The 26,019-nt window shown below is 44.1% G+C and overlaps 1 protein-coding gene across 1 annotated transcript in view; it reads left to right on the top strand.

Annotated features, from left to right (window-relative positions):
• Positions 1-6,878, top strand: part of RNF144B (ring finger protein 144B) — a 52,216-nt gene extending 45,338 nt beyond the window's left edge. Inside the window, exon 8 of the mRNA XM_058832213.1 lies at positions 202-6,878. Coding sequence (XP_058688196.1) covers positions 202-342 — 141 coding nt within the window. The 3' untranslated portion in view covers positions 343-6,878. The remainder of the gene's footprint in view (positions 1-201) is intronic.
• The last annotated feature ends 19,141 nt before the right edge of the window (positions 6,879-26,019 follow it).

Here is a 26,019-nt window from a genome sequence, read left to right as displayed (position 1 = left end):
CAGCTGGGCAGAGCTCTCATGCATGCATGAAGCAAAGAGATTTTACCCTTCAGAGAAGAACTGAGATGATTATTTTCATATTTTCTTTTTCTTTTTTTTTCTTTTTTTTTTTTTTTTTGTGACCCATGTTATGTTTATGCACATGCGTGTTTTATTTTCCATGCTATCTAAATATGTACTTTTCACCACCCTGTCTTTCAGGTTGTGGGGATCCTCGTTGGACTAGGTATCATAGCATTGGTGACCTCGCCATTGCTGCTTGTGGCATCTCCATGCATCATCTGTTGCATTTGCAAATCTTGCCGGAGCAAAAAGAAAAAACACAGCCTGCCGACAACCTAAAACTCTGTGTCTTTTTGAGTCTTCATCTGTACAACATATATATGTGAGAAAGCACAATGGTTGTGTTTGAGTGCCATTCCTACCAAATAATGCTCCCTTTTTTTTGCCAGTTCTTGGGATAAGTGCCTATTCTTTACAGGCTATTCTATCAGTAACAAATACTAGCGGGGGAAAAGTCTAGATTATTGTGCAGTACATATAGTGTAGGTTTTTGCTTCCTGAAGAGGAAAGCAGGACACCATTCAGTACTTCATACCACTGATATGATCCACCGTTCAAGACCGATAGAACATTCCCATTTTCCATCAGCTGCACATGACTTGATCCTGCTGCATTACTCTGTCTTTGCAGATCTAGTCATTACTATTACTGTTGTGCTTGCTGTTGGTTCTTGGTGACACTCAGATTTCTCAGAAAGTTTTGGGTCTTTTGTAAAAGAGGGAGAGGGAAAAGCCTGATTAGGTCCTTCTGCCTGCTAGCTTGTGTCCAGTTAAATGTAACAAACCATTAAGAAAAATATGTTTGGTAGTTCCCTATCAATTGGCTGCCATAGCATGTCTTTCAGCATTGAAATCCATTTGATTTTTACCATTGATCTCAGCTACAGAAGTAAAAAACAAACAAAACTGTTTCTAAGATACGGCTTTATTTTGAGAGACCAGACTACCATGAGAAAGCTGCTATTTTCTTCACATCAAACATGACGTATCTACCAAGAAATATTAGGAGTATGCATATTTCCCTAGCACTGGGCATGCCTTTTGTCAGTACCATGGGTGCAGCAAACTCACAGTGAAGGTAATGTGTTAAGAAAGACTGTGATACAGTTCCCATTTTGTGTCCAGCGTTGGGATCCTGGCTGTGTGTGTACAGAGTGGAGGCATGGGCACAGATGTACCACGTACATATGGGCAGTCAGTATATTTTTTCTACAGTTTACATGGGGTGGCAGCACTGTTAAAAAGCTATTGAAACCAGGCTAAGCCAAGCCCTCCTTCAGAACCTTATGGACATGCTGGAGTGAATGCTTGAGAAATGCTGTGTAAATGTGAGCTCCCTCCATTGGTGGGTATTTCTTTCGTCCTGCTCAAGGTTAACAAACTCTGTTACTGGTATTTTTTAGTAACTGAAAATCTAGAAAGCTGTCATTTAATAAGTGCTTCATTTTAATTTGGTGCCTCACCACCAAACCAAGTCATACCCTGGTATCAGTTACACCTGTAGGAGTTCACTGAAAGCTCACTGAAGAGCTGGAATTACTCCAGGCTCAGTCAGGAGTAGCTGAGATCAGACTCTACTCCCTGGAGTTTATTTCCTTAATGGATAATTCTCCTCACAATCGGGGCCTGTGGCGCTTTTGTTCTGGACTCCCGTCTGTGCTTTCTGTGCATGTGGGAACAGATACAAGTTTGCACTATACAATTGGTTGTAATTCCAAACCCCTTTCCATGAGGGCTGCGAGGTTTGCAGGAGATGCTCGGCCCGAGCGTGGTGTCGGGCTTGCGCTCGGCCCGGCCGCCCCTCTCCATGCACACAGCGCGGGTCACCCGGAGGGTGCTGCGAGGGTGTCTGTGTGTGGTGTTTGGCTGAGCCTCAGGAACTTTGCCTTCTTGGCAGCTGTAAATGTGACCTTTTTTTTCTGTTTAACTTAGCTCTCTGGTTACTGTAACAAAAGTGGCAGGTGTTCTTTTGAGAAAGTGTAGTATGTTGAGCAGACTAGCAAGGACAGAGGCCTTAACAGATACTGTCTGTTTTACTTTTTAATTGATTTCTTTTATAAATACTGTCTGACTTTGCTACCAGTCGTAGCTGGAGGGCAGGCAGTGCTCGCCAGTGTGAAAGGCTACATTTATTCTTCATCCTCAGCTTTGAAGGGAAGCAGAACGGTAGACAGTACATTCTAAATACAGAGTGCAATGCAGGCAACTGCCATTTATAATAAATAAAGAATGTTTTCTGTATGTGTTTTCATGAAGAGCACTAATGGTAGTGCTTTGGGGTACTTGTGACAGATTAAAGTGTCCAGCCCTTGGCTTTGCACTATTTTTCTACCTACGTTTTTATGGCACTACTGTCATTTTCATTTTATTTATGAACTTGAAGTTGCAAGTCTTACTTTAACAAAGCCTCAAGGACAAAGATGTAGGAGCTGTACAGTCTCTTTAACCATAACCAGCATTGCAATGTACCAGTATCCTTTGCATGTTAAAATTTGAGCATTTTTCATGTGTTGTGATCTTACCCATGACCGATGCATCCTTTGCTAGTCTGGTTTCTTTCCTTGTCCTCTCCCTCTTTCTGTTGGCCTGTTTTATCTAAAATGCCTATTGGAATGAAGGTGTCAGACCCTTTTTTCATTAATACTGTTGTGTTAATGAAACTGTCAGATTCTTCCCTCTGTTAAAGAAACGCAGCCAAAGGCACCTCTCTTGCACCACTTTAGATGTCTGGTGGGTGTTCCAAAACTGGTATAAATTAATCATGAAGGAGTTAACACAGCCTGGCAGTCTCAGCGCCAGTCCAGGCATGTAAGAAATCTAGACATGGATTGGTAGCCCAGGCTTTTGCTGAAGGTCTTTACACAAAAACTGGATAAGGGGAGCATGAGCTACAGGCACCACTTCCTTTGGCTGTGTAGGTGCAAAAAATGGACCAAGAAAGAACCTCGAGACATCTTCAGAGCTTAAAATTAAAAGCTTTACAGCAATGATTTTCTTTAAAAGGCTGTGTCCATATCCTGGCTTTCATTGCATGGGAATACTTGAGCATGTGCATTAATGTGCACTAGTGTGCATTGAGTAGATCCTGGCCTGGGTGAGACGAGCAATACCTGCGCTGAGGTGCTGGGAGCAGGAAAGCCCTGTTGCTTTGTTTTCCAGAAGGCAGCTATTTTGCACTAGCTGGCTATGCTCACAGAGTTTCCAGAGAAACATTTTAGCAGGAATCTTTTTACAGTGTTGGCTTTTGCTTTTGTGTTTGTTTGGGGTTTTTTTTTGGTTTTTTTTTGTTTGTTTGTTTGTTTGGGTTTTTTTACTATATAAGAAACATTAAAGTCACTTTATAAAAGATTTATTGAAGGCATGGCAAATAATACTAGTAATAATTAGGGAGAGCAGAAAAAAAACCCCTCAGGATTCTGACTACATCTGACTCTTCTTAATCGAGGTAAATCCACCCTCCTGAGCTCCGTCTGTGTGATGTAGTTGGTGCATATTACTACCAGGCTTCACTGCTCTTCTCATCTCTTCACCATACCAGGTGGCTGCTATGGGGGCAGCAGACAGGGGAGAGCACAGGGCTGTGGAAGTGCAGGTACCACACAGGAGCACATTGCCAGTTTGTTCTTGGGTCTTTAACCACTGAGAGACACCTTGGGGGTGGGGTTTAGGCCTTTAATGTTACATTGAGAACATTCACAGACATACCTGGTGGGGAACGGAAGTGAAAAATACTCCTCTGAACGAGGAGCATTCAGGCCTTATGAAAATTGGGCTCTAGGTCTTTAAAGGTCAGTTCCTAAACTTAAGAGACCAGTGCTAGAAGCCTGGATTTGTACTGCTTCTGGCCACAAATCTCTGTGGCCACATATCCTGTCATTTCCCATCAGTCTCTGGGTCTGTGTCAAATACAGCTGAAGATTCCATTCAGCATTCCATGTCCTCGTGTTAAAATGAGGATGATGATATCTGCTCCCAGATTGATCTCTTAATAAAAAGAAGATATTTGTCATGCTGCAGCGTAAGTGCATCTCTGCAGTATTTATTCCAGAACTATAGTGGGTGTTCAGTGTTGCCCTTTGGTAAGTGATGGTTTATTTTTGGTGTATGGAGTTACTTACCCCAAAGAAGGGCATGAAGGGTAACGATAATGAATGTTTCTCAGTGCTTTAATGATGCTAAATGCTGCATCTTGTTGTCTGTCCAGTTACACCGCATGAAGTCCAAAGATAAGTTTAAAATGTACACAAATTTTACTTGAATGAACTAGGAGAAACTGGATATTGCCTCCATATTTGCATGAAGAAATAATTACAAGCGGACAGATACAACTGCGTTTCCACAATGGGACAATAAAAACAACTTTTGGCTGCTCCATTTTTTGGTACCACAATGGGCGGTTGTGCTGTAATGACTGTCACTTTAAAAATTTGAAATCTGTTTTGCACTGTAATCTCCTTCTCCCAGTCATTCTTTCTTAAACTAATTCCTTTTATGATCTTATTTTTCATCCTGTATTTCAGGCCAAAGATTTTTAGAACAAAGCTAGTAGATATCTTTGTATGAAGATAAAAATCTTGCAGCCATTTTCTCCCAGGTTTTAAAAAGAAATTTGATGCTGAGGTACCTGACCAAAGATGAAAATTCCAGACCTGGCTTGTTGAGAAAAACTTTATGAGTCTTAAGAAGTTCTCTTGTAAGAACTAAGTAAGGGCTGCTTTGTTGGAGTTCATAGATAAGGGAGCCCTTCAGCTTTTGAGCTTCACAGAAGAGATGCTTCTATTGTTAAGCAGATTTCTTTGGAAATGTGCTGGGAAATAAAAAATCTACATCCTGTATATATATTTTTATTATATAAATAAAAAATACTTCTCTTGTATAGATTCAGAATGTAGGTATTCAAACTCTCTAGAGACTTTTTAGGGTATACTTACCCAGGAAGATAATCTTATAAATATGCTGAGGCAGTTGAACAGAGTGTGCTAGTTATAAAACAGTTGTCAGACATCTCTCACCCATGAGTGTGTAGGATGAGATCGTAATTTACATGGCTAGAAATAAAGATGCGAAAAATTACCTTTCCTAGAACAGCAAGAGTTGGTTCTTCTGCAGTCCTCTGGAAGGTTAACTTACTGCTAAGACTCTGGAGAACTTCAGTCTCGTTTTCATTTGTCCTTTAGTTAGTAAAATAGTGAACTGAGAACTGAATGGTGTTGCTGAACAGGAAGCCCAAAGGTCTGTCTTGTGTCATGACATGCAACCTCATAACCAATATGGTTTTATAATTTATTATTATAATTTATGCAATGCAATATAATTTATTATTGATAATTATAAAATATTAAGGATGAAATATCATTGCCTTTATCATATGATAGATTTATTTTAATTCATTCATCCTGGAAGGCTTTTCTCTTCTGCTTCCCATAGAAAAGGTCATGGTGCACCTGGCAAAGTAAATTTCTGTGATCTGGTGCAGTCCGCAGTAAATGTTTCCTACTATTTTGTAGTTACATCAGAGTTTTTTTTATGATCGCTCAAGTTAGTTGTTTGAATTGAGCAAATCTCTGTTGTTAGGAAAGGTAATTTCCTAGCAACCAGTTTTATTGACCATCACAATCTGAGCTATAAAAGATGATAGTCGTTGACTATCATTAGCTGGTCCAGCAGCTCCTTAGAGGTAACGACCTCATTCTTCTTCTTCCCAAGAAACTTTCTCTTTTCTTGGATGAAAATTAAGGATGTTGTTAATTTGCTTGTGCCTTCTGGATGTCCAGACAGAAGCTGCAGCTTCTGGTGGCCATGTGCCGAGGAGATCCCAGACAGTGGGAATGAATGTGCAATGCTGCAGCACGTATGCAGTGAGTTGCTTAAATTTCAAGAAGGTGCCTGAGCTGCATGGCTTCCTGAGGCCCATGCAGTGGATGTGGTGCACAAGGGACTTGTCCATGTGAGGCTTCAAGTGCCACCAGCTCTATGGCACGTGTTGTGCTGGACCATCCCACCATGTTCAAGCATATCGCGGATGTTCATCAGGGGCTCTATCTCAAGCTTGCCCTTTCCATAGCTACCCACCCACTTCCAAAACTCCCCAGAACACAGAGCAAATCAGTTCATTTTCCAAGTCTTTTGCTGCTGGCCTGGTCCAGTTTCACAAAAGCTTCAGTTCATGTGAGCTATTTGGAGCTCAGCTGGTCTGATCAATCAGTTTTCCCTAATGAGCAAAGCTTGGGAATGAAGAGAAGCAGAACTGTTCCATACGCTGGTATTGGCATCACAGGCACCAAGGGTCACCATGTGAGAGCTCTTTTAATTGCCTCAGCATTGCTTATTTCTGTAAAAAGCCTGTGTTTTACATGTGTGTAGATGGAAGTGTCCAGGCCTGACACTGGGTATGTTTGTGCACGTGGTGTGAGCCAGCAGAGGCCACGGACCCCTGTCCTGCCCCTCGCAGATTTTACATTCTGTTTATCTATTTTTTTTGTTTTTTTTCTTTTTCTCCAGGTAATACACTTTCTTCACCACTTTTCTTCTGGTGAAGGGCAAAAGGGTTTGATCTTTGTAAGATTTGTTAAAATATTTTTGTGTTTATAAGAAGAAAGCTGACATGTATAAAGAAATAAGTGCTTTTGTAAATTTTTTTTTCTTTGTGGTATGATTCAGCATTTTAAATGTTTTACAGATGCAGTTTTTTGCACTCTCTGCATATATTCATAAAAATTATATTTATTTTCTGTCTTTAAGGTTTACTTTGGGTTTTTTTTTTCTTCTGATGTTATAAAATTCAGTATGTGCAACATTAAAAAACTGGTGTAAAGACATTGTCTCATTTTGTTGTAATCTTCAACTGCCTTTTAAAATAGAGAAAATTTATGGAGAGAATTTGAACATATGCTTATTAGATATGCTTAATGGAATCTTGAGGATAAAAGAAGGTAAAAGAGCTGGGATCAAGAGTCTTGACTCTTTATTTATTTTCTCAAGAATAATTGACATTAAAATTCTTTTAAAGAGTGTGTGGCAGGCTCTGGATTAGCCCTGGGAGCTGCTGCAGTGGCATGCAGACAGCGGTGGTGTTTGCTCTCCATAGGTGGGATGCAGGGTTACTAAAGATCTGCTCCCCTGCAAAGTCTGGTGGAGACTGGCTTGGGAGCTACCAGGAGCACCTGGAGGAGCTGGAGCTACCCCAGGCAGTGGATGTGGGATGTGTGTCAGGCTGCACAGAACACACTCTGTTACCTCAGAGCCCCCTTTCTCTTCACTTTCTCCCTCAGCCCTGCCTGTCCTTGCAGCAGAACAGGGCCTCCTGCTCCAAGTTTCTGAAGGACCTGACAGAATGCTACATCCTGTCGTGCAGCTTCAGACATCCATGCTCCTTAGTTTCCTCACACACCCACATCCTGCAGTGCTTATGAGAGACAATCACAGCTGTGGTTTTGAGCATCACACATGAAGGCGATGTTTACTGTTAAATATTTCTAACTTAGCTACAATTACTCAGCATCTGAAGGTAGGATTTTCCAACTGGCTGACACATAATTGAAAACCTTGCGTGTTTCTGTGGAGCTGTTCACCTCAATACATTATCTGAAGGGTCTTGATAGTTTTGCCTCTGAGAATATGTTTTCAGGATGAAGGTTGAGGGGAATACCACAATTTTCACTTACAGCTCAAATTTTGGTCATGAATGTACATTCTTTTTCCCCACTAGTTTGCTTAGAGTAAATTCAGCACTGATATTATTCCACTTAAACACAGAAAAAATGGTTTTAAAATATTTTTTTTATGTGTGTGTGTATGTGTGTGTTCAAGGCTCTGGTCTTGTGCAACAAAGCAGGAGCAACTTACCAGTCCACACCTTAACAAAGGGGACGACTTGCAGCAGTCTGAAGGTTTCCAGCACAGCACTTTTCCTTCAGGGGATCTTGCTGATTCCTGAGGAGCCAGCTTTCTGATGGGAATGTGTCCATTCTGTCAGACTTGTGATGGACACCAGCTGCTGGCAGACAGTGTGCCTGGTACCCTGCCAGCCTACCAGCTGCCAGTGGTGGGCAAACTGCCCAGCTTCCCACCTGGCAGACAAGTGAACTGCCAGCTCCTCACCTGGCAACTTTGAAGGAAAACACCAACAAATCTTTTCCAACAAAAAGATAAACATTTCTGAATTTCCAATATTTAAAATTCCAAATCAGGCTAGTCTAAGCAACCCAAACATCTGCTGGCCAGTTCTGGAAAATAAAAAGTCAATGGTTCAAATTTGATTTGATCCCAGCTTCAAGGTGCAATTTCCCCTCTCAGCTCCTGCACTTATCACGAAGGTTAGTTTTCTTCATAAGCCTTTTATTTCAGAGTTATTTGTAACCAAATCCTTCAATTTTAAACTCTCCATGTTTTTTGAGATTACATAAGATGTCATTTACCTTCTTAACCTCTCTGTGTGCACATCCATCCACTCACCCACACCCACTCCTACACTACCCACAGTCTGATCCATCCTTACAGTTTGACGAACACAACCTGCATCACCCTCTTAAAACACCCTTCCTGGTCTCCCATTTTTACTCTAGGCTGATCCTGTGGATGGTGCTGCCCACCCCATCATCATTCTGTCACATTTCCCTGTAAAACCCATGACTCCTCCTGGGAATCCTTCCTCCTCTGTAAGCAGCGATGGCCTGCCTCTCAGAAGGATTTCCCTTGCAAGAACCTTTCCCAGTGTCCTTTGATCCTCGTGCCTGCTTGGCAGCTATTTTCTCTTTCAATTTCTACAACTGCTCCGGTCTGAAAACTTCTTAGTTTTTGGAAGCCAGAAAAATTAGAACAAAAAGGCTCTTTCTACAGAGCTTTCCATTGCATCATTAAAAAGCACCAAAAAAATCCAAAACCCAAATCAACCCACAACAAAAATAAAACCAAACCAATGTCCCGTACTACCCACAAAATCATACTTCTCAGAGGAACTGCTTTCCACTTGGTACCATGGGTTACTTCTTGCATGGGACATCTCATGCTGAGCTTCTCAGCGCAGAGAACACCTTGTTAACACCTCTCTAGTGAGCCATGTCTGCAGCCACTGCCATGCTGAGTCTCACAGGTGTCCAGTGGGCAAACTCAAGGCTTCAAATCTGTACTGTGATACTCAATATAAAAAAAACCAAAAACAAACAAACTTAATCCTTTCTTGTCATTCCATTGCCCAGTCTGAGCTCTAGCTGTGCTAGCAAGCAGTGCACCTAGCAATAGGTGCACTTTAAAATTCAGCAGGGATGCTGGAATAACCATGTCAGAGCTTATGAGTGTCTTGAATCCACACCTGCCTGAAGATGTGCTCATGTTTTATCCAAAAAGGAAAAATTGCAGGACCTCTGATTTGTCAAAACGGGGTTATAATAAGTGCCTGCAGAAGAGTGAAGCCTCTGAGTGAGAGCACCCCATGTCTTTTTCCTGAGTAGAGTAATGTAGCAGAAAAATCCTTCTTGGTGCTGAGCCTTTCTTAGCATAATCTATTATCAAGGACAGCTGATAATAGAGCCTGTGCAGGCTGGGATGGGGGGTGTTACAGCTCAAAGTATCTAAGGTCTCACCTTCTTGAGATCCATGCCAGTGTCAAGAGGTCAGACTTTGAGAAACCTGGAGGACTGGCCAATTAGTAGGTAATTGTGTTTTCCTGGGTCTTGGCCAAAAAAATTTGTAGCCCAGGTAGGTGCCAGTGCTTGTGGTAGTGTGTGGTTCCCAGTTGTGAGAGGAAGGAGACTCCTGCTTCCAGCAGATCCTGCTCATCCTGGGCACCACAGCTAGTGGGGAAGCTGCTCTTGGAGCTGTTGGATTGACCCATGTGAGTGTATCTGAACATTCTGTTGCTTGGCTGAGTTGCCCTGAGGAGTTGTGGGTGCTCTATCCCTGGAAGTGTTCAAGACCGGGCTGGATAAGACCTGCAACCTGGTTTACTGGAAATTGTCCCTGTCTGTGGCAAGGTGTTGGAACTAGATGATTTTAAGGACCCTTACCACCCTAACCCTTTTGTGGGATGGGGGTCCTAGGAAGAGGACTCTAGGGAGTGCCCTATGAAAGTGCCCAGAAGCAGCACTCTGGATACTAGAGGAGCTAGTTCAGGACCTTGAGCCTTGCTCAGCTGAATGCCTCTTGAGAAAGCTTTGAGTCTTTTTTTGAACTATACCTGCTCCCATTTGGAGGTTTTTCCTCCTGATCTCCCTGGGATTCTCAGTCAGAGCAGATAGTGAGATATGCAATGGGAAAGATCAAGGGATTGATATCTAATTCCCTGGGATACTGAAGCTTGACTAAGCTCTGTTGTTCTGCCCTCAGCACTGCCAGGCGAGGGGAATTAATCTGTTTTCTGCTACGCTGTGTTCGGTTTTGCTGACCTATGGTTTACCCGCTTAGCTGTTGCCTGTAAGGGACAGTGTTCCTGATGATCTTTCCACTGGAGAAGCCTTGTGGCATGTCTGCTGCCAAAGTTGGCTGATGTGAGCAGTGTTGCAGCGCCAGTGGCACCAAGTGAGGTAGTGTCATTTTAAAAACATTATCAGAGTGGAAAGGAAACTTCTAGCTTTGCTCAGGCTATGACTATAAACAACTAAAATGTGACACGCCCTGGGGCCTCCAGCCTGTGTCATCACAAGGTTCAGTAGAGAGCAGTTTGTGGCTCCTCAGGGGCAGTGGTTTCAAAGCGGTAACAGGGATGTTCTGGGCTGTAGCCAGACCTGAGTCTCTCTTGGCTGGGTGAGGAAGTGCAGCAGGGCCTGATATATGTGTGGTGGCTCAGAAACCAGAAGAATGCTTGTGGTAGTGGTGAATTGGCTGGATTTTACACTAATTTCTACCACCTCTGAGCTATGTTGTCTTCACATCACCCCAATATGTGGTCTAGGGCTCTTGCCACAGGAGAACTCTGGTAGACAGAGTGGAGGCTTGGGGTGGCTTTGAGAAAACTTTCCTCTCTTCCACCAAATGTATAACATTTGATATGGTGATATGTGTGTTTAATCAAAGGCTTCAGTCTGTATTGCAGGTAGATTTTGGAGGAAAAGACACTTCACTAGTTAGCCAAAGGTGTCCTGGTTAAAGTTCAGCAGGTAAATATGACCCTCTTACTAATTCTATTTCTGAAGATGAGTGATTTCCAACAATGTCCCATCCCTCATACAGACTGTGATGCTTGTGGGTTTTCTTTCTGCCTGTTCCCTCCAGACAAGTGGTGCAGCTGTTCATGCTGTTATGTGATTATTTGAATTGGCACCCGGTACAGCCACTCCAGAGGATCTCTCTGCCTGAGTGCTGTGAGAGGTGGTAAATGTGTCTCCTTCACAGGGCTGTGCTGCTGCACAGAGCTTGGCTTGGACCTGTTCATCACTTGTAGGGAGCTTGGACAGGGTCCTACCATGGTGAGATGAAGGGAGAGTTTTGTCATGAATTTGGTCCTTTCACCTCTCTTCTCCACGTAAGAGTCAACTTCCTTCAGCAATGCCCTAATCCCATCTTAGATGAGCCAGTAAAGCCATCTGTGTGCTTAAGGTGACACCCATTTATAGAGGAAACACAAGGGGAATGGACATGGTTGTAGAAGCTTTTTGTCCAATGTCCCAAATCCCATCTTGGGACCTGAACAGGGCATATGAAAGATGTTTCACAAGAGCCTGGAAGAGTCTGGGTACCCTGGGGGAAACATGACTGTGCTGCCCCAGTGTCTTTCCTGCCTTCCAGGGCTCTTGCTCACATTTGCTTCCTGGCAGCTCCTGGTGTGGCAAGACCCTTCCTCTGAGCCCCTCCAAATCCCTCTGGAAATGAATATTGCAGAGAAAAAACAAATCTGACTGCAGAGAGAAAAAAAACCCTTTCAAAGTAGGGAAAGGAAAACGTCTGTGTAGGAGAACAAATCATGGGAGTAATGTGTAAGACTACATTATTTTTGTTAATTTTTATAAGATGACTTGGTTCAGCTGCCAGAGTTCAGGCATATGGGATCAATAAAAAGAATTCAAAGAAAAGAGCATGTATGTAAACAACGGGGGGTAACTCAGCAAAAATCGAGCATGTACTTCTTTGTTAATTAAAAGCAAGCCCCTAATTCTAAGCTTCTGGTAAACTTCATAATCCCTCTAAGGATTTTGGTCACTCTTCCCAGCTGTGGTTTGGGTTTTGATGGTGCCAGACCTGGGTTTGTGGTTGTGCTTAGTGTTACATGTGCATGTGTGTCCCACTGCTGCCAATATGGTCTGTGCCAAGTTTGTGCCTGTGTATAAACTTTTGTGGGATGACAGCTCTGTGGGAGAGGAGCCCTGAATGGCAGTGGGCACGGAGACTGTTGGGATTGCATGCCTGCCTCCCTCCAGCAGCCTCATCTGTTGCTGACATCACCCAAGGGAATGCTGGGTGGTGTCCCCTTCCTTTCATAACCACCTTGTGTCTCCTGATCCTGCATCCATGTATTTTGGGTGTTACTGAGGCATGGTGAGACACAGCCCTCTAGTTAAAATCAAGGGGAGATTTGATTTTAACTAGGCTGCTGGCTTTTCTAAGTGAGCAGTAAACTCCATCACTCCTGAGTGACTCCAGCAGACCCTGGAGCCTGTGCAGGCTGGGATGGGGGGTGTTACAGCTCTAAGTATCTGCAAGGGCTTCTCTGGCACAGGCTGTGATGGTGGCCTAGAGGGAAGTGTGTGCCCCCACCACACACACCCTGGTGGGGAGATATGTCTGCAGTTTGCCTCTTTTCCCCCAGGCTGATCTATGTGGGAACAGCAAAGTACTCAGTAATCCTGCTTCCACTCCTCTGGGAAGGTGAGTCCCTCTCAGATTCAGGGTTTGGTGTCAGTCCATGTCTGCAGCCGTCATTAAGCTGAGGTCGCACTGGAAGGATGAGCACCAGTGACAACCAGGATTGCTCATGACCTCGTGGAGTGGAGGTGTTATTATAAGCCCCATTACTCATATGTTATCATTATACTATCATATAATTTTATATAATTGCCATTATCTAACTATATATTTATATGCACACAGTGATCTTGGGACACCTGAAGTGGCCAGTTTCTTCCCGAATGTGGTTATGCTCCAGTGCATGTGAGACTAAAATACCTGGCAGTCTGAGGCCTGGAGAAGTCCAGGGGTGATAGGGCACTCGAGCTATGTAGGACACTGCTGGGGGAGGATGGAGGCATTTTCTGGGGGATGATGAAGTTATTTTGCTCTTTGCAAATCATGTGTCACCATCATTCTTGTCCCCCCTAGCCCTGGCTCATTCTTTGAAATGACAGTGATTTTGGCTGAAGATGTGCCCTCTGCCTCTTGTTACGGGATTTTGCACATCCAAAGCTTCCTGTAAAGCTGGCACTGATGTGGGCCTGCTGGGATTGCTGCTGGGCTGCAGCATTCCCGTGGCTTGGCAGGACAGAGGAAGAAGAGACTGCTTTATACTCTGTGGACTGCATCAAACAAAGTATAATAACTTCCTCCTGAAGATTTGTTTTAAAAAATGGATGCTAATGTACTAAAAGCAAAGATGCCATTTATTTTTAAATAGGGTTTATCTAGAAACCATTTAGTACAGGATTGTTTCATGCCGTATCATTTGTGTTTCACTTACATCTTTGGGAAAGCAGTGGGAGAAAGATGTGCAACTCCAAGGTGGGAAAGAGAGAGGAAAAAGAAAAACCAAATATTGCCTTGGATGTAGGATTCTGCCACTTACCCTTTTGGTACCCACAGTAAATCCATGGGCTCCATTCGGTGCATCTCTGTGCTAAGCTGGTAATATTGAGAGTCAAATGCCCTGGGGTGAAACACAGCTCATGACTCTCTTTGCATCCCTGAGGAGCACAGGACAGGTGCTGTGTGAGAGAGGAGCTGCAGCAGCACAGGAACAGCAGCTGCTCACCAGTGACTTTGTGCAGAGGAGAAAGTGAGCGTGGGAAAGCAGGAGAGCAAGAGGGAAACAGTGATGAGTGTCAGAGAGATTTGTCTTGCACTTTTAAAGTTTTTCTTGTCCATCACAACCACCACTGGAATGTTAGTGCAGGTTGTGCTACATCACCTCTGTTCCCGGGAAGCAACAGAGCTGCCAGAAAAGCTGTGGAGAGGCATCAGTTCCTGGCTGTGCTCCTTGCTCTGAATCTCCTGCCTGTGTTGTGGTGTGGAAACAACTTGTAAGTGAAGGATCACAGGGGTGAACAGGCAAAACAGGGGCCAGGAAACAAAAAGCAGGTTACAATAATTGTTCGACTCAAAGGCGAAAAAACAATGTGGGATCCTTGCCAGTTGATTTCATGAAGTGATTTAGCTCTTTTTGCTTTAATGTTGCCCAGTCTCTGCTGGGAAATAGTTGATGTGGGCACACTGTCAGACTTTACATTCCTGGAGGAATCAGAAGTGATTCTGGGTGTTGGAGGTGGGTTGGAAGTTGGGTTTCTCAAAGTGGTAGCTCAGGGACTGGCACATGGATGGACACCACAGCATGAACTGCTCCATGGAGACCTGTGTGTGTTGCTGAGCTGTCGTTGGTGTTGGCTCCACAGGGCACAAGAGAGGTACAGCTACCCACAGAGGGAGGGTGTGTGGGCGTACTGCCCTGCTGGCATGAAATATCATATGAGGTCATGCCTTTTGCCTAGTGGATCCAGCACTGCGGTGGGACAGAGCCCTGAGCTGACATCTTAAACATCAGTGCCTAATCTTCTTCAGCATCTTCAGGGGAATTTTTCAAGCCTATATTGGGGTTTCAGGTGGGCACATCTTCCTTCACTTGACCCTGCAGATGGGGTTCTGCTGCATAACTCTTGTAGGAACCTGACTTGAACATCCTTGAGCAATAATGGGAGGTTGTGTTTATGTCCTTGTCCCTCCCTGTTCTCCTCCCCCACTTCCCCCAAAGATTTTCCTTGCACGGCCTCAAGGATGGATGAAACTGAGACATTGGGCAGAGCCACATTCCTGCTCCAGAAAGTAGGATACCCTTTTTCTCAGAGGTGTGGATCCACCCATGGTCAGGTGCTCTGCCACAGCTGGGCCGAGTCTGAGGGCTCTCAACAGTGAAAACAAGGGTCTTGGAGGGGTTGCAGAGGAAATTGAATCATGCCTGTGTGTGGGTCTGCTGGCTGGATAGTGGGGCACCTCATGGCTTCTGATTGAGCCAACTCCTCAAATCTGGGAAGAGCAGGGCAGGAAGGGATGGGGCCATGCAAGCTGCTGGATGGTGTCCATCTCTTTTCTCTGACCTCTAGCAAGGCTGGGAATAGAAATGGAGTAAATTGGTGAGGTCTGGCCCTACACGGATCCACACACAGCAATTTCCCCTTTGCAGCAGTGGGAAGGTTAAATACTGATTTGCATCACAGCTGAATGCAAGCTCTGCTCCCCTGTCTGGCTGTGCTGCAGTGTTTGAGTCTCTGGAAATAAGAGGAAATTCAGCCAGAGGAAGTAGGTTATGTTCTCCAAATGCCATAACATCTGACACATCCAAACATGGTTTGTGTTGCTGGGGTGATGCAACTTCCCATTAACTGGGATAAGGGTTTTACCATGGATTGCTGTGCATTTCAACTGTGATGTGTGAGGCTCTGTGGGAGCAAAATAGAAAAGCTTTTCATAGAAGTTAAAGGATGTCTCTGAAATATTTCAGACACTTCTCTGTATGGAAAATTTCACTATGACTTGCAGGAACAGAGCCTTTACAAGTCTGGAAACAACCTGGCTTTCTTCTGTGTACCGAAGGGCTTTCTAGGGACTTTTCTTTGCTTCTCTTCCCCTTTCTGCAGGTGTGAGCCAAGGCAAGGAGTAGGGTTAAGGGAAATCACTGATGTTCTTGCGCCTCTGCCAGGCAGCTTCCCACCCCATGGGACAAAGCAGAGGATTAATCCACAGGTTTCAGCTGAGTACCACTTTGGAGCCAAAGCTGCATGAGTGCTCTCTGGAGCTGCAAAAGCAGCCATCGTGGCAAGGGCCAGGGAGTGACCTTCCCAGCAGGTGGGAAATACAGCTGACAGTGACAGCCAATACTTTACCTTTCAGAAATTAATAACTTTTATCTCTGAGTGGGCACCAGAAAACAATTATACTTTTCCTGCTAAAGTCTTTATTTTCTTCTTGGCATGGGCTCTGAAGGGTCTGGAAATGCCAAAGATTCCCTTCTGCTGCCTATGAGGTTTCCCTGGGACTGCTGTTGGGTTGGATAGAAAGCTGGTGAGGCTGAAGGTTGGCTGCTGCTAGCAAATATCAGTGGGGTAGTGCTGCAGCAAGTTGGATTAAATGCTGGGGAAAAAAAAGAGAGGGTGAAATTGCAGCCTCTGAGTGACATGGGGCTCTTTGAACAGAATCACTGCCAGAGTGAGGGGTACAGCAGCAGACTAACTGGGTCTGAGTGAGACATCAAAGGTCAGAGAGTGTTTTGAAGGAGCAGCTTTAGCAGAGAGGAGGAAAGCAGCCTTAACAGGGCAAGAGAAACAAACAAAGTCTGTACAAAAGAACTTTCTGTTTTCACTTTGCTGTGCTTTACCCCAGGTCGTAAGAAACCCAGTGCAATGAAGGAAGGAACCTGGGCAGTGTTAACAAAGAATGGAGGAGGATGTCAGTTTATCCGGCCAAGTTTGTGCAGCTTTAAGGTACAAAGCAGAGGTCTGACTGCTGACTTTTCAGGTTGCTGTCAGCTGCATGTGGCAGCTCTCACACACTCACCCCCTGCCATGGGACTATAGCTGGGGGATGCTGCACCTCCCAACTCACACCCCAGCCCTGCCCAGGTGTGTCCTGGCTGCAGAAGGTTGCTAGGGCAGGTCCTGGCTCCTGCACCAGGCACCTGTAGCAGAGCAGGCTGCAGAGGAGAGAGGAGATATGGGGTTCCTTGAGTTGTGGGCTGCTCTGGAATAAGTGTCAGGGGTTGGGTGCTGGGGAGAGGAGAGAGCAGAAAAGGGGGCTTATGTGCACATGATGCTAAATGCACCTTATGTCAAAGGGGAATTCTAACTGGAGCTTTGGCTGTCTGTCAGATCTCATCCTTCCTCTGGAAAGAGGTGCTCATGGTCTCCCCTTCTGCCAGCAAGGGGTTGAAAGGTGGCTTTTATGGATACCAGACTGGGGAATTTGTCTTTCTCTTTACCTTATGTGGCTGTTTCAGGAGGGGTTCACGGCTGCTGCTGGCAGGTTTGGGCCCCCCCCCAGGAAGAGTCATGCAGCTTGAAGAAAGTAAATACTGGGGATATGTATTTTATATTGTGTGGCATGAACATAAGCACTGTGCTGCGGTAGACAAAGGAGACACCCCAATACCATCCTGTCATCTTTGCCTAAAGAATGAGCTTAAAAATGGAGCATGACAGATGATGTACCCCAGTACAAACTCCTCAGCTTCCCTTGAGCAGCACTGGAAGGCCCTTAAAATAATCTCTCAAGGTGGCCACTGGTTGTCATTGCTTTCAGAGGCTTATGAGGAGTGCACAGATTGAGAGGCTGCACAGCTGGGTGCCTCTGTGTGGGAAATACAGCTGGAGAAAGCAAAGCTGTGAGCAGCCTCCTTGCTCCCAGTTCTTGTGCCACAGAAGAGTTTGAGCCTGTTGTTATTATTTTTAAAGATCTTTATTCTGTGTTGCTCTTTCTACTCCTGGACAGAGGGCACCAATGTGTTGACAAAGGCAGGATATGAGTGATCCTTCTGCCCCCTGAGAGGAACTGTCATGGGATATGGTGTGGGGAAATGCACAATGCATGGTCAGGTGAGTGACCAAAGTTGTCCATGGCCTCTAAGTGACTACTGAAGAGAGAATGAAGCAAATCCAATGGGGTTATTCCAGTTATTTTCTCTTCTCTGGCCTTCCACCCCATCAGGCAGGTGAGGAGGGCATCTCTGTAGGTATGTCAGGACAGAGGGATGAGCTGGGGCACCCAGAGACAATTCTGTCATGCAGATCAGTATAGTTATATAAAAAGTTGGCTCTAGTAGGAAGAAAAGCCAAAGAGAGGTTGGTGAAAGTGTAAACAGAGACCTTAGACCTGAAGGAGAAGTGAGTGTGTGTGTTGGAACACACCAAAAAGCAGCTCCAAATTATCATTGGGAGGAAACAGCTCCATCAGAGGGGAAGAGACAGAGATAGTGGGTGGGTATGGAAGGCCAAGGTCAGGTGGCTGGTAACTGAGGAAGGTTTTCAGAATGCACAGCACTCTGCTGACACCAAGTGCATATGACCCCTGCTGTTGTAAGTACAGCTTGAGAAATCATCTACTAAAGAAACCAGGGGCCAGTGGAGGAAAGATGCTCTTGGGGAGTCATTTCCTGCTGGAGGTCCTGGTTTGGAATGGACTGGAGATGCAGCTGGCTGAGGGCTTTTCCAACAGATCCCTGTCTGCCACCTGGATGTATAACATTCACTGTCGGGAAAGCAAGAAGTGATATGATGCAGGCGTGATAAAAAGGGCATAAAGAGAATTTGGAAATGGGAACATCCCTCCAGCTTCTTGAAAAGGTAACACTCACCTGCACTGTGAAACTTGTGAGGTTTTGGGCTCTAGCTATGTGATCTTACTGTGTTTTAAGGATGCTGTTGGATTTATAAAGCTTCTGGACTGCGATGGGCAGCAAATTGTATCCCGAGGGACTGATATTATGTCCCGGGTAAAAGGGACATAATAATAAACACTCCCGGGCAAAGTGAGTTCCCAGCACCCAGAGGCTGCCCCTGCCTGCAGGCGAAGTAAAGCTGGGGGCACTCAGGTGGGCAGATGCCCATCGGGTTGCCAAGTGCAGTTTCTTGCTGCCATCTAGTGACCTTCATGGGTACCTAAAAATGTAAAAAAATGCTCGGTTCTAGTGCCGTGCTGCGAGCGGAGTCACTGAACTGGCAAAGACAAAGGGCAGGGAAACAATTCTGAACCACCTGGTGCTGTCTGGATTCTGTATCTCCTACAAAACAACCGTGGGAAACTCTGGCACGCCAAGACATGTTTTGATAGGTTTTTAGTCATGAACCATGTTTGTTGTTGAATAAGGGAATAAGGTTTTTTCCTAGATTTGAGACACGATTAAAGCTGTGTTTTTTCCTCCGTAGCACTGTGACTCCACATTGGAGCAGGCTGGCTTTGCTTGGCTGTGCTCATTCCTTGTGACAGTGCCCTGGTGATGCCCCTGAGAAGGCAAGGAACCCCTGAGATGAACTCTGCTGGTGAATCTGGAGTGATCACAATAAAAAAGGGGAAAATTATTTATTTATTTTTGTACTTTCAAATGCTTCAGACTCCTCTAATAATGATGGACCACGACCCAGAATATTTTTTCCCATAGAGAAGTGTAAGGCAGACCTAGAAAAGCAGACAAATAGGCCATTAATGGTTTATTTGGACCACATAAATCTTGACCCTCCCATTTGATAAAATTAATAGGGTTGCAATTAATCTTAACTTCTAACTGGGCTGTCTTGAGGTTACAGGTGAAAATCTGTGCATTTTCTACAGAAATTAAAGAAGTTTCAACAAATTCTGATTAGGCCAAGATTTCACTATAAAACTTGTGAGTCCTTTTACTTCTTCAAAATAAAAACATGATGATAATATTTTTACCTTGGAAATTTTTAGAAAGCTTCCTGGAGCTTCTTTGTGTGCTCCTGCTGTGGCCTCTTCAACCCAGTATAATATGTTATGGGTACTCAAACCTTTCTCCTGTGTCTCTAAATACCCTTGACAAGAACCACCTTTGCATCCTGTTATCACCTAGCAGGCTTCTTCCCTCTGCCTCCAAACAGCATCTTGCAGGATCTGTGATGGGAACAGCACACTACACAATGACTTTTCCTTATATCCCTTTTTGCTGTGCCTTCCTCCCAGGCAGAAGCTTTGCAGGGAGCTCCACTAAGAGGTCTTCAGCTGCTAAAGGCAGGATGCCTAGAAATACTGCAGGTGTCTCATTACCATTCCTTCAGTCCTTTTTGTTCCCTGGCATCTCAGGGCGCCGTGGTGCCAACAGTGATAAATCATTGCGGCTGCTGGTGTCTTTGGGGGCAGCCGTAGTAATTACTTGGAGTGACCCCTGCTTTCAGCCATCAGAAAAAAAACCTTGCCCTCATCCCAGAAGAGCTTAAATCCTTGATAAGATGCAAACTGTTGGCACCAAGGGCAGTGCATGTAGCCAAACAGGAATATAACACTCAAACTACTGCTCTCCAACCTGTGTATTTTTAAAACAAGGTTAACGATCTCTTGTTAAAAAGGGAACAAATGTCTAATGGCCTTAAAAAACATGGTGACTGTTTATCCATCTGTAATGTTTTAAAGACTGCTACAAGGGAATTAGAGATGACAGTCCCCTTCATTGGAATCAGGAGGTTTGTTTGGACACAGGAAGGTGATGTGTGTGTGACCCCAGAGGAGCTGACAGTGCACTCAGGTGGAGATGTGAGCAGTGAATTGGGGCTGCTGTTGGGTCAGACAGCCTCATAAGGGGATGGTGGTGAAGTACTTCCCCACTCTGAAGGTGAATCTACCTTTGCCATGATAGGTTTGCTATACTTTTTGATCACTGGGGAAGCGCAAAATTGGACAGGTAAAGTCAAAAAACTCCTGGAGGAGTGCAGATGAGACTAAGGTGGTGAAAGGCACACAAAAAGCAGAGCAGTGACTTTCACAAGGTGAGACACATGCCACTTCCACACCTGCCACATGCCCACGGGCCAAATTTTCCCCTCCTAAGCAAGTACCGTGGCACTGTGTAACTAATAAGGTCCATCTGGGTTTGATGAGCCCCTGTTTTGCCCCAGTTTGTCCCCAGTAGGAAGCAGGAGAGATGTACCTGTAAGCTTTTGGACTTGTGGCTGAGGAGGCTGGGGGCAGCAGAGTTGCTGCTGGGCACAGCCAGTTCCTGATGGCCACTGCATCCCTCCTTTGCTGCTCCCAACAGGAGGCCAGCTTGGTGAAACATCTGGGCTTTAATTCTGGAGCAGGGTAGAACTTTGGGTGCTACAGGATAGATGTGTCCTCTGCAGGAGTGGAGATGTCATTGGTCACACTTGACAACCAAGTCACTACTCAGGAAGGATTTTGCATTTTGTCTTGTCCCACGGAGACCATCTGGAGGAATTTAGCCCACAAATACCAAACTCGGGGCATTTAGTACCCAACAGGTCTAATAATGGCAAGCTATGAGTGGAAAAGACTCTTATGGAGCATTATCCAACACACATGGTGCATGTCCAGACTAGAAACCAGACCCAATTTTTAACTAGGAGTGTTATTCTTGAAATAACACTCTGGTTTTCCTGGGCTGTATGGTGAAATTTCCATAATTTTAAGTGCTAAATCAAGATGACCATCCCAAAGTCATGGTATAACAAAGCCATGAGTAATTTGGCTCAGGGCATAGCAAGAGCAGCAATATATATCCCAAACTTATTAGATGATAGTTCATAAGACTTGTATGTTGGTGATGGAAAATCGTAATGTTTGCAATATCTTCCTTGCAAAGGATCCAGGTGCCTTACATTTCCAGAGCTGTTCCATGTTACTTTTTACCTTTTGCTAGAAAAAGGAGAGGGGAGCAGAATCTAGCAGAGGTCACACTTAAGTTCTTGTCCTCTATCCTCTCTTTCCCCTGCTATATCTGAGGATGCAGAAATGACCAGCTGGATTCAATGAACCAAAGCAGAAGCTGACTCCAGTGAAGTAACGTTTGAGGCAGAGGAAGAAGAGAATTATTATATTATATACAAAGTCCCAGTCACAGCCTTTCCTCATTCTAGGAACCATGTACATGGCAAGCATTCAGATCAACTTCACAGCCAGCTGTATCAGAGGACCAAAACTGGGACCTCAAAATGCTTTGTAAAATTAATGAAAAACAGCTGAGAAAGTGCTTTGCTTTACTTGCATGGCAGGTGGAAAAATGTTTGTGTCTTTTGGAGTTTGGATAAACACGTGTAAGCACACAGGTAAACTATAATCCTCTGATATGGCTTGAATTAAATAGATGGATTAAAAAAAAAAAAAAATTGGCCTGGCTTTGTCTTGAAAGGATGCCAGAAGACATAAGTTGGACAAGAAACCTAAGTGAGATTGCTGAAGTTTATGTATCAAACCTAAAGCCCCCAGGCTGAGTGTTGGATGCTAAGGCAGGAAAAATCACAGGCTTAAAGTTTCAGCCATCATCTCTTATCACTCATTTGGGCTGGAACTCCTCAAGCAGAGAGTTTGATTTAAAAGTATGTAATTTTTTGTTGTGCTCAGCCACAGGGGTTTAACTGAGGGCGGCCTTCTCCAGAGGAGGAGATATGCAAGGGCCTCTAGTGGTGGATACGTGCAGAAATAAAACAGATGTGATCACCTTGGTTTTTAGCATTGCAATCTATTCATTCCCAGCTGGAGCATTCCTGGGGTGAGAAGAGCAGCTAGAGTATCACTGCATCCACATAGATTCCCTTTTCTGTTTGATTTGGCAGCAAGAGACTTTCATCTCTTCACTGGGTCATGATGCCTTGCAGATGTTTCAAAAAAATCAGTGCTTCAATCTGGACAAAAATGTTTAATGAAAACCTCTTCACTGAGACTTTCTGCATCCGAAGGCATGTTTGCTTTCATACAGATGAGAATGATTTTGGCCTTTGCTTCCAGTGCCCTTGAGGTGGAAAGTGATGGTGGTTTGCCATCATGTTTGTCCACTAGTCCTTCTGGTAGGTAACGAGGGACAAATTCCTGACACAGTAATCCTAATCAGTCCTACTCATCTCATCAGTGTTATCTCAGGTCCCTGTCTGTCCTAAGGGAGCTGCACTCCTGGGCTCTGTCAGACAGTGTCTGAGCTCAGTAATTAGAAAGGAGATGACCTTGCACAGGGAAATTTTTGGACAAGCCTAGATTTTAACCTCGCGTGGATTAAAAATGTTTCGGTATTTAGCGTTTCTTTAGGTAACCCATAGAGTCAAAGATCACACATTTCTTGAGCCTCCTTCAAGCTGTGTATGCTTACAGAAGCAGCTGGGACACTGCTGTAAGTGGCCAGAGTGCCAATCACCGTGGTCCTGGCTCTTCAGCAGCTGTGGTGGTGGCTTGGTACAACAGCTGGGTGGGTGGAAGTGCCAGGTCTGGGTCTAGAGCAAAAATTCTTCTTTCAGCCTTGGTGCTGTTCAGCTGTGCCTTTGTGGGACCTGGAAAATGCAGAGGTAGCCCTGAGTGTTGTGGGTTTGATCTGCAACAGGGACTTGGCCCAAATTCACCAGAAGCTTGTTGTATTGGTTTATTTAGGTTTATCTGTGCCCTACTTAGAATGGCCTTCTTAAAGTTTGATTTGATGTCTGCAGGATCTATCCAAGCAGACAAGTTGGATATCCAAGTTGGCTGATAACATGTCTGTATTCCAAGACTCCCCATTTTGCTGAGTTAGTAACAGCCCTCTCAAACATAATTCCATTGAAGCCTTTACTTTTTCATATGATAGATAAATATTGAGTGTATTATTATTAAATATATATTCACAGTGAATTAAGTTCACTTATATTAATTTGTTAGTAAGATGCTTTTTAAATGCTACCTTCAAGTAGATCTTGGCACACTTGGGCACTTTTTTGGTTTAAATTTATTTCAAATATAAGTTTTACTTTTAACTGATGCTCAGTTGAGTGAGAGTGCTGAGAAGTTCCAGCTGCTCTGTATCTGTTGCAGTGGGCATTGTCACAGTTTTGGTCTCTGGCTGGAATGAAACCTCCTCCATGAAACCAGACTTCCCTTGTTCTCTGTATTCTGACCCAGCATTCTTGGCTGCTGTGATGCTCAATGGACATTTAGGCTGAATTTGACTGTAGTCATCTATTGAGGACAAAAAGAGTCTCACCATAGCCTTCACTGATGTTGATTTCTGGAGCTCAAGATGCCTACAGCAGAGACACCTGTGTTTAGTCAGACTAATCCCATTCCTGTTGTTTTACCTGATTTTCCCCCCTCCCTAATGTGGTACTGCAGGACATCTGTTTCTTGTCTTCAGTATGTGAAACAGATTTCCTTGGATAAAACACTTTATTCTTAAACCCATCCCACCTCTCTCAGTTCTCTCTCCTTGGAATAAATTGGCATTGTTGAAAGTAATTTTTCTCATAAACTAGTCCCTTCGAGATCTGATTGTTTCTGTGGCTCTCTAAGTATTTTACTATTAGTCCTTATCTTCCTCACAGTGTGATGCCCAAAACTGGAGACCATACTCCAGCTGAAGCCTCACTCATCATCCTGAGCAGAAGAAACAAATTGCTATGTATAGGAGCAGCAAATTTTCTTCCTATTTCCTCTGCAGCTTTTCTAATATTTTCAGACCAGTTTCTGTTTTCCAGAAAACTATCAGTGCTCTGTCATGCGTTCATTGCTCAAAACTCTGAAGTTTCAGTATATCTGGCTTTTGAGTGCATTAAATCACTGTCCATCCCTCTGTCCTGTCTGTTTCTGGGTGTGCAGGCTAACACATACTCCAGGAAAATGCTGAAGTGTGTAAAGCCTGTATATGCTGGAGGAACAGGCTGAAGTAGCTGCTGCTTCTCTCCCAGACAGATCATACCTGGGCTTTCTGTCATCTCATCCCTTAGAAAATCTTCTTAATCTGAAGTCTGGAGCAGCCTGGGACCAGGTCCATCTCAGAAATATTTGTCCATCTGCACTGTTATAATCACTAGTGGAGATTCTATAACAGGAGAGAGCAGCTAGTAAGGGGACATTTTCTGGTTTTTTTGAGATCTTTTGAGTGGTTTCTTTTTTTAAAAAAAATTTTTTCCCCCTTTCCCTTTATTTTACTTCTATGTAACCTCAGTCAGTGATTCCTCAGGAATAATTTATTTCTCTATCTTTTCAAATGCTTCAAAGTTAACTTTTGTTTGGTGTGGGTTAGAACAATTTTCATAGGACACTCACAGAATTTTTCACTGACTGATATAATTTATTTATCTGTAGAATATGTGTTTCCTGATTTTTTTTAACTGAATACTGGTAGAGTTAGGAACTTTTAAAGGAATCCAGGTTTATCTGGTTTCATTGTAACCAGTTTCTTCCACTGGATGGGGTGTAAGAGAAACATCTTGGTGAGACACCTTGGTACATAACAACCAGAGCATCACTTTCATCTTCTCTGTTGATCCAAGCTTAGAATTTATAACATTGAAAATATTAGAGCAGTGTCCATTTTAAAATTTTACTCTGAAAGGGATGAATGGATGGAGGTAAACCAGAGTTAGAAAGAAATTTGAGTGAAAGCAACCATAAAACAACAGAATCACTGTTCCAGGGAAAGAAAGGAGTGAAAGGAGCAGAAAGAGAGCAGTGAACTTCAAAAAGCAGACGTCAACAAGCCTGGGAAACAGGTAAATGTGTGTCTTCTGGGAAGATAATCCTAAAGATAAATGGACTGTCAGTGACTGAAACTGCTGTTAACAAAAGCAGAATGGTAAGCTATCCTGATGTGAAAGAAAGAGGAAACCGAGCAGGAGAGCAGCGTCCAACCGCACCAGGAGCCAAGACCTAGAAATCAAAGGGACTTATGTGACTGGTAGAAATGGGGACTCATAACTGACAGTGACTGCAACAGAGCAGGATAAAACTGCTGGGGTGTAAGCGGAAAAAATCACCTGTGAAGCCAATTAGGAAAAAAAAAATCTAAACTGCTGCTTTTCTATAAATAGGCAGAGGAAAAGACACATATTTAATTTAATGAAAAGAAGTACAAATACCAGATGAGCTGGGAAATCCAACATTTCCTTCACTCTATTTGCACGACCCTGTTGATGGCAGGCAGAGTGGTGTGGCATGGCTGCACAGCGAGGTCGGGAAAGCACAGGCTGCATGTTGGCTGTAAAAACAAGAAAACTCTTATGTACAAAATGACTCCACATTTATGGTCTGTTTTATGGCTCTTATCGCTAGGCATTTTCAAGGAGTGAGAGCACATTTCCTCTATCTCCTGCAGGAAGGAGCTCATTATTCCTTATTAATTAGGTCTTCA

The sequence above is a fragment of the Poecile atricapillus genome, chromosome 2 (genome assembly GCF_030490865.1).
Source record: "Poecile atricapillus isolate bPoeAtr1 chromosome 2, bPoeAtr1.hap1, whole genome shotgun sequence".
NCBI classification, from domain to species: domain Eukaryota; kingdom Metazoa; phylum Chordata; class Aves; order Passeriformes; family Paridae; genus Poecile; species Poecile atricapillus.
This window is presented reverse-complemented; position numbering and strand designations above follow the sequence as displayed.